The sequence below is a fragment of the Pleurodeles waltl genome, chromosome 6, assembly GCF_031143425.1.
Source record: "Pleurodeles waltl isolate 20211129_DDA chromosome 6, aPleWal1.hap1.20221129, whole genome shotgun sequence".
NCBI lineage: Eukaryota > Metazoa > Chordata > Amphibia > Caudata > Salamandridae > Pleurodeles > Pleurodeles waltl.
Window position 1 is genome coordinate 1,679,017,750 of NC_090445.1, and position 13,004 is coordinate 1,679,030,753.

The 13,004-nt window shown below is 43.5% G+C and overlaps 1 protein-coding gene across 4 annotated transcripts in view; it reads right to left on the reverse strand.

Annotated features, from left to right (window-relative positions):
* Positions 1-9,604: 9,604 nt before the first annotated feature.
* DENND1A (DENN domain containing 1A) overlaps positions 9,605-13,004 on the reverse strand; it is a 1,115,636-nt gene continuing 1,112,236 nt past the window's right edge. For all 4 annotated transcript variants that reach the window (XM_069241713.1, XM_069241711.1, XM_069241712.1 and 1 more), the window contains one exon: positions 9,605-12,817. In XM_069241713.1, the coding sequence (XP_069097814.1) occupies positions 11,501-12,817 (1,317 nt within the window). In that variant the 3' untranslated portion in view covers positions 9,605-11,500. The remainder of the gene's footprint in view (positions 12,818-13,004) is intronic.

Below are 13,004 nucleotides of genomic sequence, written 5' to 3' on the forward strand. Positions count from 1 at the left end.
GAATCTATCTTTTACAGTTTCAAGCTAACAACATGTTATTGCCAGGAGCCAGGCGGCTGAGGCTGTGGAACAGAGTTTTTTTTTAGCTTGACATTTGTGCATTCTGATGTATAAAATGTTAAGAACTCACGCAGGACTGCAGTGCGCTTCACAGACAGTGATTAGGTCTTTCCTCAGACGTGCTCGCTTTTCACCCCCAGATATTGATACATTCCGTGGAGATCCCGGCAGAACAGGGGGCACATGGACAGCTGGGCACACACTGGCCAAATGCCAGAAACTCCGGATGGATGGTAGGCGCTGCACCCGAATGATGAGTCTTAAAAACGAACCAAGAACCACGTGACGTTGCCCATATCATGGAGACCACAATGTCATACATAGCCTTTCAAGAGTTGGTCCTTAACGGTTTGGGAATGAAGAGGCTGGTGCACACTCCAAAGTTCCAAGATACCCTTCCTGGTGACTTGTGCGCTATACAGCTACACATAACATAGCAAGTAAGTACCATGAGTGTGCAGATATCTTCAAGACCTTCTTTAATCTAACCCTTTCATCCACAGTCCTCCAGGAAGTTGCCAACGTTTTAGGTTTCATAGTTGTTTATGTTGTGATGTACGTTGAATTAATAAACGACAACATAAATAACTTTGTCAAATTAAAAAACAAACATTATTATAACCTTTTTCTAATATTTAAAAACCAGTTACATTGTAAGATAGAATGTAAAAGAAAAAACAAAGGTGAAACCTATTGGCTTTGCCGATGCCCATTAAAAATTATAGGTCACCCCCCAAGGTAGGCCCTAACAGCTCATAGGGCAGGGTACATGAGGTTCTAAAGGTAGCACATGTGTACTTAAGTTTTACATGTCTCTGCAGTAAAAAAAACTCCTAAATGTTGTTTTCACTGCTGTAAAGGTTAACTCTCACACAGACTGCCACTGGGTTAGCTTAATAAAGTTAGCAAGTGATAACTTTTGTTTGGGAACAGATTGAGAAAGGCTTATTCCATGTAGATGAATTGTGATTTAAAATCCACTTTAATGGTAAAGTCAGATTTTAACTTACTATTCTAAAAAAAAGTCAATTTCAGAAAGTTGTCATTTTTCGGCCTAAGCCAAATGTGCCTTTCCGCCAGTGTCCAGGGTCATATGGCTGTGAATGGCACTCCTGTGGTGTTTTGTGTATTGCTTCCAGACATAGAGACAAAAGAGGCCTAGGTGTGGGGGGAGAGGGTCTTCCAGACAGGATGGCTGGGGAAGCGTTGAACCCTGCCCTGATTACACTTCAAAGGTCCCTGCTTGCACCACACACAAGGAAACCAGACACCAGGACTGCCCTTGACTTTGTCACTCTAGGCAATGTGGAGCCAAACCCAGGGGATGGACTGAGCAAAACCAGTTTTGGGTGTAGGCCAGGGAGCTGCCATACAGAAAAGCTGGCACCAGGTATAAATTTAGCACCTTCAGAATGTCTCATCAGAACACTCTTGAAGATTCAAAAGAACCGTGGTGCTGACCGAAGAAGGAAGACTTAATCTTCTTTTCATGAGCCCAGGACCCCAGATGCGACTCTAAGGGACAGTTGGTTGACCTCCTATTTGAGCTACAGGGACCCAACAAGCTTCTAGAGGCACTTCCTGATTTTCAGCTGACCAGACCCACTGGACTTGACCTGGTCCCCTCTGATGGGCTCTGTGGGAGTTATTCCTGACTTTTCACTGGCTGTCCAGTAGGTCAGGATGCCCGGATGAGTCAGACTGCATTTTTTGCTGCCTTACCGAAGGTTCTATTAGATCTGAAGCGATGAGGTGTCCCACAGAACCATGCAGCGGCAAGCAGAAGGCTTCACCGGAACTGACGCCGAGTGTCGCAGTGCCAAACTCATCTGAAAGCTGCATCGGATCCAACGCCGAACACGCTGAGCCCCACAGAGCCGCACAGCTCCTATTCGAAGACATTAGCATATCCACGTAGAGCCTCACAGAGTCTCGCCAGACAGCTGACAGCTTCACCAGATTGGACGGATTGCCTCCCAGAGCCAGGTAACACAGATCTTGCATCAAGGTCAAAAAGGTACAACTCCCACTAGGTCAAACTTTATTCTATACTTGGCCCACTCTCCATCATAGTAAGCCTGAACTCGTGACCTTGTTCCTGGTCAAACTCGACCAGAAACCTGCAGGTGGCACTTTGCATATCTAGGCGCTGTTTTTACCTGTAACTTTAAAAAGTCATAACTTTGGCTCTACTGACTGGGTTTTTACTATTTTGGTGTCTTTCTATTTTTTTAAATTAATTCTATTTTTTTTTAATTGGTTTGGGATTTTTCTTGTGTTGTGATTTCACTCTATTACTGTTTGATTATTGCACAAATACTTTACAAATTGTCTCTAAGTTAAGCCTGATTGATTTTGTGCCAAGCACTAGAGGTTTAAGTGCAGGTTTATTTAGAGATTTCTGTGGGTTTCCCCGACAAGGATTGTCTTTAATATTTGAGTGGAGCTTCAATCACGTTCAATTTATAACCCAATTTCTCACAGAAGGAAATGTGGGGCAGTGCATAGTCCCTTTCAATTATTTTTAGGACCCACCTGCCCAATGTCGGGGGTCTCCTGATGGGAAGAAATGCCATATTCTGCCTCCTACTGACTAAACTAGCTTGTTAGCCACTGCAGCAGGGGTAAAACACTTTGAGGATTGATTTCCCGGCTAGTGTGAATGGTTTCTACAAGTGCCTTATCCACTGCCCTGAAAGGACTGGTTCAGGTCCTGGCTCATGCTGGCACTGTTTGCAAAGTAGCGTCCTTAAATAGCTTCTGAATTTTTATCAAAGGACATATCCAGTATGGTCACGTGCACAAGTCCATAAAAACTGGTTGACCTTAACCAGACATGTATTCTGACCACAACAGAGTTGCCAATCGCTCTGCCAGTGATTTCTTTAGTGCCCAGGCTAACTCGGCACACGTACTTGGATGCATCCTGACCATCATGTATTGTTTGGGCTAATAAGGCCTCGATGTGTTGCTGAAAAGCCAGCAAGATATTGAAATGAAGCCGGCCCATATTGACTGGCAGAGGTTTGTATGCAAAAAAAGACCCAACAACCATACCCTCCATTAATACCCGTGTGGTAACACCCAGAGTTTCACAATGGGGCCCTACGATTCGACCCTGGAGAGAAGAGGGAATAGACTGCTTCTGAGACTTTTACGTTGATGGTACCCTTATGTCCCTACAAGGCAATATGGACACTTATTGACTGACAGGTCGTCAGTTCTTGACCCACCATGCAATACAGCATGCAACCCATGCCACTTTGGGACTTGACATGAAAAAACCACCTCAGTCTCCTATAGAACACATCTTCCAGACACACAGAGGGACGCAACACTCTATATCTGTACTGTACACTACCTTGAACTCTACCCTGGCAGCAGCACCTGATGGGGCTAGCACCAGATGGGTCGCAGACCTCCCAAAGAGCTTACAGATAAACTTTGGGGCCAAGCATTGCAACAGGTTAAAGAGGTGTCCTGAAACCCTCCGTTCCGCTTTACTCAATTCAAATACTTCCAAACATACCCAACACCACACCAACTCCACAGCAGGTTCCCCAGGTGTCCGCTGACAGCCCTAGATGCGGTGAACCTGACGCTGGTTTCTACCACATGCTCTGAGAATGCCCACTGCTCCGCACAGCCTGGGATGAGTTCACAGGAGCTATTGCAGCGATCACCGAGCAAACACTGGTGGCTTCACATGAATCCTGTCTCCTGCATGCAGAGGTTTCTTGATATGGCTTTAGTCCTGTTTAAATGTGGTATAGGAAAGGCCCAGAAAGCACTCACAGGTTCAGAGGTTAGGGGCTGGCTGGCTCTACTGTTGAAATGGGGATGAGCTGAACCGACACGGTAGAGGCAGCGCATGCGAGAGGAAGGGGTCCAACGAACGGAGGGAGCGAGGAGCGTTACATCATGAACCTGGGAGCGAAAAACTATAACCGGCCACCCTGGCTGTATTTCATGAGTCAAATGATTTATCCTACTTCACATTAGTTTGTTACTTAACCAACTCCACAGACACAGTCCCAGGGTCGGGATGATGCAAACCAGTAAACCATTGCGTGGGATGTTCAGTGTGGGTGTAACATGTCCCCGCCGAACGCTGGTCAGTACACCACACTTAGGCCCCACCGACCTATCACTCTACCGCCTCCTTAGGAAAGATGATATATTACTGCATTTTGATGGCTCAATCAACACTGTTTTTGCTTTTTTTCTCTCTCTTTGTTACTTTCTTTCTTTTTGTACCTTTGTTGCTGGCACCACGATTAGATTATCGCATATACTTATGTTTGTAACTGATATGCAGATTGCGAATACGACTGGCTGCTATGCAGACCACACTGTCAAGAATGTTACCTACCTTATAATACTGTGTTTTGCTATCAATCAAAAATAAATAAATACAATGTTTATAGGCATTAATAAAGAAGAATATTAGCACCTACGAGGAAGGGGCACAAAACCAGCCGAGAGCCGCCACAAAACCTCAAAGTTAGGCAAACTGAGTTAATGGAGAAGCTGGGGACTTGCAAAACAAATAAAATTTGCCATATTCACCCAGGTTCATAATTATGTTATGTAAAAGCATTTTGCCTTAAAAGACCGAATATAATACCAAATAGTGTTTTACGGTATTTAAATAATCAGGGACACTGGAGGTCTAGATTGTAATTGCCTTTCAACAAGCTCCAATTTAGCCAAGAAACTATGATCTAACCATAATCAAGTATGAATAAGGCACCACTGGGGGTCCTCTCCAGGGAAATGTTCTATATTATTTTGTCCTAGGTAACCTTTTCCTCCACTGGGCGAGTTTAAAAGTTCTCAGATCGTGGCCTATAAGGGGACAATGGTAAATAATGAAATGACTTACCCAGGATCAAATAATTTGTTGAAGTAGGTGGGCCAAAGGTGCATTCCAGGACTCTTGATCCAAGGTCCATAAACGACTCACCAGCTCCATTTCAGTGTGTGGACTCTGAAATTGGAGGCTGTCTCCCTCACAGGGAAAATCCAATGATAGTTGTGCTCCACTCATGTTTTCCTATCACATACATACTACCAATGTTGAATTTCGTTCTAAGTACTTCCTATTTCAAAACATTGCAGAGAAATATGTTCACAACTGAGCCAGGAGCCCAGGAGAGGTTGTTTTCATAGTTTCTATCTTGCACACCACACAACAACCAAAGGTTGAGTGGTTCTAATGGCAAGGCTTAGGGGCCACTCTCACCAAAGAAATTCCACTTTATTGGGGATTCTGTTCAGATCTTTAATACAGAGTTCACAACAATCATGGTTTGGCAAAGTATGAATCTCTGATTAGCCAATAAATCTCCTAGTGCCATGGCTAAAACATTCACACTAGACCATGCCTAGTGATGGAGGTTGAGTATTTTTTCTGCACACCTACTTGCAGGTCCTTGTTTAGGCTTTTTATAGCTCAGATTACGTTAACCAAGTTATTTCTAAGTACTGATCGTTACAGGTAAGAGTGCAAAGTCAGTCACTAGATTTAGAGGCCTAAAATATTTTTTCATTTCAATTCAATTCAATAATGATGTTATGTTGTTTGTACATCTGACTCTACAAAGACAAGAATAGGAAGCAAAGAAGGTTTACTCTATGGGGCTGTAGAGGAACAACAACTCAAACACATAACACAGGTAGTTAAACCTATTTATTTTCTATAGAATAGGGACATAAATCAAAGCAGGACCGTGTCACGTGAAACCATCAAAATTGCTCAATGACTCACTGTCCACACCATGTCTATACTTCGTTCCCCCTAAGCTCTCCTCTGCCCGCGGCCCAAATCCTGCTGACATCAATGTGGCCCTTCGTCACCTCCATGACTAGCTTTTTTTGGCCCCTGGAAAATGTTTACGAGTACCATGCCACGATGCATGAGTGTACCTACCCAAAATAAAACTACTTTGATAAATCTAAAGGCTAGACTGCCCTAAGAAAACCTCCTCTTACTGAATGCATCAAGTTTTTTTCTTTGAGTTCTTATCCAGGGGACCAGCTGAAAAAAAATTCAGATTGGCCTTATTTGTGAAAGCTTAAACAATTAGCCTCTCTGGTGTAGGATGCTCGGTTAGGAAGACCAGATCTTCGGGAGCAGGTCTGTGTTGCCTAGCAAAGAGGTTAACTGATCTGTGAGCATGAGAAGTAGTTGGATCATGTAGCCAAAAGAACATCTGTAAAGGCTTCATTAACTGGCAATAATGCATCAGTTGGAACTGACCCTGGCTTGAAGAATCTTAGTCAATAGATTTGTTTTCATCTCAAGAGCCGGTAATTGCAATTGTAATGTTTCAGATGCCCTCTGGACCACTAATGCAAATGAAGCACATCCATCACTGGTGGCTCAAGTGGATAGTCTAGCTCTGTTTCAGGAGCTGTGTCTAGCCCACAGGCATTTTTTCTCTCTAACCAGAATGCATCATCTGTATAGAGGGGGCTTGGTCCCTATTCCTCACCTTCATCAGTGTCCTAAAGAATACTGGATGCCTCCTGCACTGGGGCCAAAAAACGAACATGAGTCCCCTGCTGATGCTGGCATTGAGGCAGAGCTCTTGGCTTGGAATCCAGAAGTAAAACCACTGGTTGGACTTTTGTGATTTCATAGCATGACACAGGCCTAGAGTGGGTCAGCATCGGTTCAGACTTGTTGATAGTCATTGGTTTCCAATTACTGATCAGTGCCAATGGAATCTATGTCAGTGTCTGTACAACAGAAGGAACCAGCATGGACACTGGTGAAGGACTGAGTCAGTAACAGTCAGTAGAGGCCTGGTAAAAGGTTCCCAGGGGGAATATAGCATCGGGTCAGACCAGTCAGTGGAATTACAACTGGAGACCCCTGCAGCTCTGTGGGACCTGAAGGTGTACCAGAGGATTTAGAATCACACCATAAACCTGCAGCCTGGCCACTTTAAAGGCCACCATTTACTGCTGGGTCATAAAGGCCTAAGGATCGAGGGGCCATGTCATGACCAACTGCAGAATCAACGCAGATACAGGAAATATCAGAGAGAGTGATCTTTATATTGATGCCCTCACCACCTGTTTGACATTGTTCAGCTTTTTGACCATCAATTGTTCTTTTTGTATTTGTCGCCCTAAGTGGGAGGGGTATGCACAGACGTGGGTCCCTTGCTCACTGTGCCACTGGATTCAAGCTGGCCTGGCTGATGAAGGGTGATACCCTGAAACCGGTCCCAGGGAGCTTGTTTCGGGTCCAGGGAGGACCTGGCCTGGCAGTTCAGGCGGGACTGTTCCCATGGGGAACAGGGTCAAGACTGCTTAGCATGTGGCTGGGTCCAAACTGGGGTGGCTTGGTGAGCAAAAGAAGGATGGATTAAACCCAGATCTGTGACTGGGGTGAGTGTTTGAAAAGTTTCAACACTCCGTCCATCATCCTTTTGTGTTGTTAGAGTACATGAGGGCGCACTTTTGGCAAGCCTTAAAATCATGGCCAGAGCCCATGCACCAAAGGCAGACCGCATGCAGGTCCAAGACACACATCTGCTTCCCGCAGACTTGGCATGGCACGAATCCTGTCATTTTTTATGGGAACATTGTAAATGATTTTTGGAGTCATCAGTAAACCAACGAGTTGAAAGCGGAGTTCTAAATCCACGTCGGTGAATGGTGCAGAATAAAAAAAATTCTAATCACTGTGCAGTAGAAGAATGGAATCCCAGCAATGCAATATGGGAGCAAGGCTGGAAGAATTTTCCAGATCCAGCCTGGTGCCTGGGAATAGTCAAAAGGTGAGAATTCAGCAGTTGGAAGTATCTATCAGAATGACACTTTCTATGTCGATGAAATAGGCAGAAGCACACTATAATCACAGGACACACAGAACTCGATTAGGGAGCATCTCCTGGTCCATGGCATAACACTGAGGTCATGAATATGACAATCTGAATAGGAACTCAAACCAGAGTCAGAAGTGCACCTACATTCAACGTGATGTGGGGCTCAGTAAACTATTAAATATGAACAATGTATTTATGTCCTTTAACCCAACAGGAACCTCTTTTTCACCAACTCCCACCTCCGCCAACCAGCATAACAACTGGGGAACAACCAGAAATGGATCCCTCCCCTTTTCCTATGGGAGAGCTAAACTTTTAAGCTGCAGAACTTCATCTAGGTCTGACTTCCCTTCAATGCAAATAGAAGCTTCTATAATATTATCCAAGATAGATAGGACTATAGGACTATTTATCTATTACTCGCAAGCTCGCTCAGGAGAGTTATCACTCTCGAGGATGGCTGAACCAAAACCACTGTCATGAATATGTTCCTTATTTAAAGTTTTTTAATTACCAGCATTAACTACAGGACTCTGTAAAATAGAGTTAGGACCAATGAAAAGCCCAGAAATTCATTTTCCACCCCTTATCCATTTCAGCAAATTTGTAAAATTGACTTTCATGCAATCTACAAGTAACAAGAGCACTTGCTCCAATGATTGATGAAGAGATATATGTGGCCTTATAAATATGTGATTAATGTAGGTACTGTCCCTGGAATGGTCGCATATGGTTTATTTGGCTCTGTTTGAAAATGTAAACAGTTTTATTCCAACTCAGCAAGTGAGACTGTACAGATTGTCCTGGACAGCAAGTTTTGCTTGGGTTTCACTGCAGCTAAACATTTTGAAAAGGGTATGTTGGTGACTCTGAGGTGGCAAGCTTCCAGGGCACAATGGGATAATGGAGGAGGGCTAGAGATTTTGCAATGGCACTAGTATTAAACTAGCTGACTGCTTAGTAACAACTTGCAGAATGAATGTTCTCTTCCAGTGGAATTATAAAGTTAAACTTCCACTAATCGTGCTACTAATGGAATTCAACCCTATCCACCATCGGATGTATAGACACTTGCCACTTGCTGCTTCTACAGTAATAGAAGTCTTCACACCCTAAGGGACAGGGTCACGCTTAGTTAGCATATGATGGTGTAGTGCATCCTGCCAGTAGTGCATTGTAAACATGGCTTCCATTGTAGAAGTTTAATAAGGAACAGATCTCTTTTGGGGGGTTGAACTAATGTGTTACTACCTCAGATAAGGTCTTCACTTTGCCATGGCCTATTACCACTGCAGTAAGGCAGGACATCTTGTCAATGCTTTTACCAGAAAGCACTTAATCTTTTTTGCAACTGGCTAATTCAGTGTCATTGCATTGTCATGTCTCTCCTTTACCTCTTTCCTTGATGAAAATGAGAACAACATTGACTCATGGTGCAGGGTTGCTTCATAAGGCCCTACCGAATCCATTTGGTTTCTGCGGTAGTGGTAGATCAGTCTTTCCACCACCCACACTCACCTACCTCACATCAAGGCCACCACCCTGCCAAGCACTGCTCAGTCTGTGCCACGTGTGAAGGCAGAGGACAATCCATGAAGCAGGTAGACCGGAAAGTACAACCAGCAGGTTTTCAAGTTTCCCACGTTTTGCTAAACCAACCAAAAAAAAAGCGAAATAAAGCAGAGAATCTATAAACACCTGTCTAGTGTTTTGTGGTTTTATTTCAAAAGGAACACCAAAGTTTTCTCAGTTTTAGGCGAACCGTATTGTAAACATTCCAAATGCATTGAGTGCGTCAAATTAAGATCAAATTCCTTGTACTAGCTGTGCATTTCATAACAAATCACTGGAAAATATACATGGCTTTTCCCAACTTCTTTTGCTTGCAAGCCAGCAAGATGTTCCAGTAGGCCAGTGTCAGGGGGGGTGCTTTGGCATACAGGGCTGCACATCACTGAGTCCGTAACAGAAAACATCATTATATATATGCATATGTAAGTACATATTGCTCACAACAGAAAGATGCAAACAGAATAAAAAATATAAAATAATAGAAAAATACATTTCTTAAACAGAAGCCTTGGTATTTTTGCATCACTGAATAAATCATGCATTCAAAGGTATCTTCAGTGCATTGCAACAGAACCTTCAGAACGAGGAGGTAATACGACCACATAAAATGGTAATTTCATGCATCACGCCAATAGCGGTATCAGCGCATCTTCGCTTTTGGCCAAGCGGTGCAGCTTTACATTCTAACATAGAAGAACGTCAATAGACCTGATTCCACTTTCCAGTGATCACCCACACATAAGAAAGATTCGGAAGGCGAAGGCATAAAACATTGGACTTGATATTTCTTCACGATTCAGGAAGAGAATATCAAAGACTACAGGCTCTGTCCCCCAGAGGAGTAACTGGCAGAAAGGCTTAGAAGAACATAAGTGCTTGCACTGTTCAAAGCATCCCTGGCTCCCTGCAGACTCGCGGAAACACTGGTTTTCTTTTGCACAAGTGTGCATTTTCAGTGCACTTTACAAGGTAACTCTATGCTGCCACATTTGAAAAAACCACAACCAAACAGTTTGACATAAATATGAAATAAAGCTTGACCTAATACTGCAAACATTTCCTTAGCATTAAGAATACTACTGTTTTTGTGTCCTAGAAAACATGGAAGTGAGTATGAAAATCGGATAGGAAAAGTTGGGGAGTGAATGAAAATTTCTAGCCCTATGTTACGTGGCGAACGTACAGTTATCACAAGATATTGCCTGTAACTTTTCATTACAGTATTACATCCCAGTGCCCAGGCTACATTGAAAGTGTACTTCACAGCAGTTAATTCCAGGTACTTTTCTAAAAACGTCACTAAACTGTAGGTGATGTCCCTAAAAGGGAACCAATCAGAACTAATTGTGCATCAAAGCTTCTGTAGAGAACAGTGCTGTTTCATACGTGAAAAGAATGAAGCATGCAAAGTTGTGTAATCCAATAGTGCACAATACTGACTCATAGATCAGATTTTTCTTTTGTAAATGAATTAAGGTGAAGATAAGTCGGGTGAACAACTTTAGGACAACTGGTGGCATGGATTGTATTTTCTCAATATGTGAAATGTAATTATGAGATACTTATGGATAGCTCTACCTTTTACCAATTGAATTTCTGCTCTCGTGTTTGTAAACATACATAGATACAACCGCTGCTGTGTACTGTTGCGTGTTCACTGTTCCCAAAAATATTAATGCGAATAAAATCTCAAGTGACCCAAGGCAAAGTGCCATTTTGTCGTGGCTTATTTAAAAAAAAAAAAAAAGAATTGATAAAAAGTAATTCTGTGCTAAAACAACTTCCAGCAGTGCCTCTCTTGCAGTATGCATGTGTGTGCCTACTTTTTCTGAAACATCTCAGAATAATATAATAAACCATGAAATATAAATGGGGAAGCATTTCGACAGCAAGTGTTAAACCAAACCAGCTGAATCGTAACACCGCAACCACAGAAGTTATGGTAGACTCTCTTCGGCAATATCCACTCGCATCTTCAGCTGGCTAGAGTAGATAGGCAATTTCCAAAGGAAATTTGGGTACAAGCTCTACTCAAAAGTTTCCCACTGCTCCCTAAGATGGTCCACTTGATCCTGTTTTGGCGCTATGTCTTGCTTGGTCTCCTTTAACAATTCTTCGAAAGGATCCTTCTGTTCCTTATGCTTTAAAGAGAATAACATGGGCTCTAGTGTTTTTGAAGGCCGGGGTGGTATCGCAGGGAGGTCACTAGATTTCACAGCTTTATGTTGCCTGGTGTCTGGTATCTTTGAGCCAGGCTTGGAGGGTGGCAATGTTCTGACACTACCAGTGCTACCAAGCATGGGGGGCTGGATGCAACTGGCCTGAGAGGGACTATGGGGGGAATGCTTTAATGGTCTAACCTGCAGACCAATTGGAACTTGGCTAAAGAGACCTGGCATTGACAGGCCGGGGATGTTCTGCTGAGGTATTTGAGGCTGATAAAAGCCAGGATTGGTGGTCAACACATGTGCACTATATGTGGGGCAAACTTGAGGACTAAAAGGGCCTCCTGGGGGGTGGGCTACAGGAATTGACAAAACTGTTGGCACAGCTTGTACAAAGGGATTGAGAGATGGTTGTACAAATTGTGCTCCTGAAGAAGGGTATAGCAACTGTGGACCAAAGCTTAAAGAAGGTGGAGCAGAAAAGTCGTTAATTACCGGATGAAATGCAGTAGAAGCAGCGCCAAGTGAAGGAGAGGTTTGCAAGTTACTGGTGGGTTGTGGCTGGCTACTGCTTGGCCAATCACTTGTTTTCAGTGGATCCAAAAACCGTAGGAATTCATCTCGTCCAGTGTTCCCAGAAAACACCCTGACAGGTTGAAGAAGATCAGAAGTTCCACCGGTGTCAGGCGCAAGCTGGGAAGGACCGGGAGAAAAGTTCAAAGCTTGGCTAAAACTTGGCTCAAGAGACAGTGATCGTGTATCAAAAGATTCCTGCATTAAGTCAGTAACAAAATCACTCCCCCCTGCACTTTGGGTCTTCGAAGGATCTTCTGCACATGCCATCTGAGGCTTAACCACCCTGAGCACAGGAGGTGGGGGGACAATACCCAGCTCTGGAGTCTTCCTCCCCTGAGGCCTGGGAATGGTGATGTTGCCCTGAGAGCCAATTCCTGTGTCTTCCTTCTCTGCAGCGTTTGATAGTGTTTCGGTACCGAAAGGTCTCTGTGGAGTAGATGAAATGCTGTCATGGAAAGGCAGAGGTCTTTCAGGTGAACTCTTCAAACACTTTGTTGGGATAGCCATGTCGTCTTGACCCGTAGTCCACAGTTTGTTGTATGGATGCGAGTGTTTGATTGGAGGAACAACCCTGTGACTTTGAGGTAAGGTGAGGTCCATTCGCTGTCAAAATTTACAAAGAGAATGGTTACTATTAGCAATAAAACAGGTTGTCAGTGATGAACAATTGATTTAGTCACAGAGAAATGCATCAATGCAATAAAGATACCAATTCACAAACTAGAAGGATGATATAGGGAAATGCAGTGAAGATACCAATTCACACTACCAGGATAACATAGGCAGGATG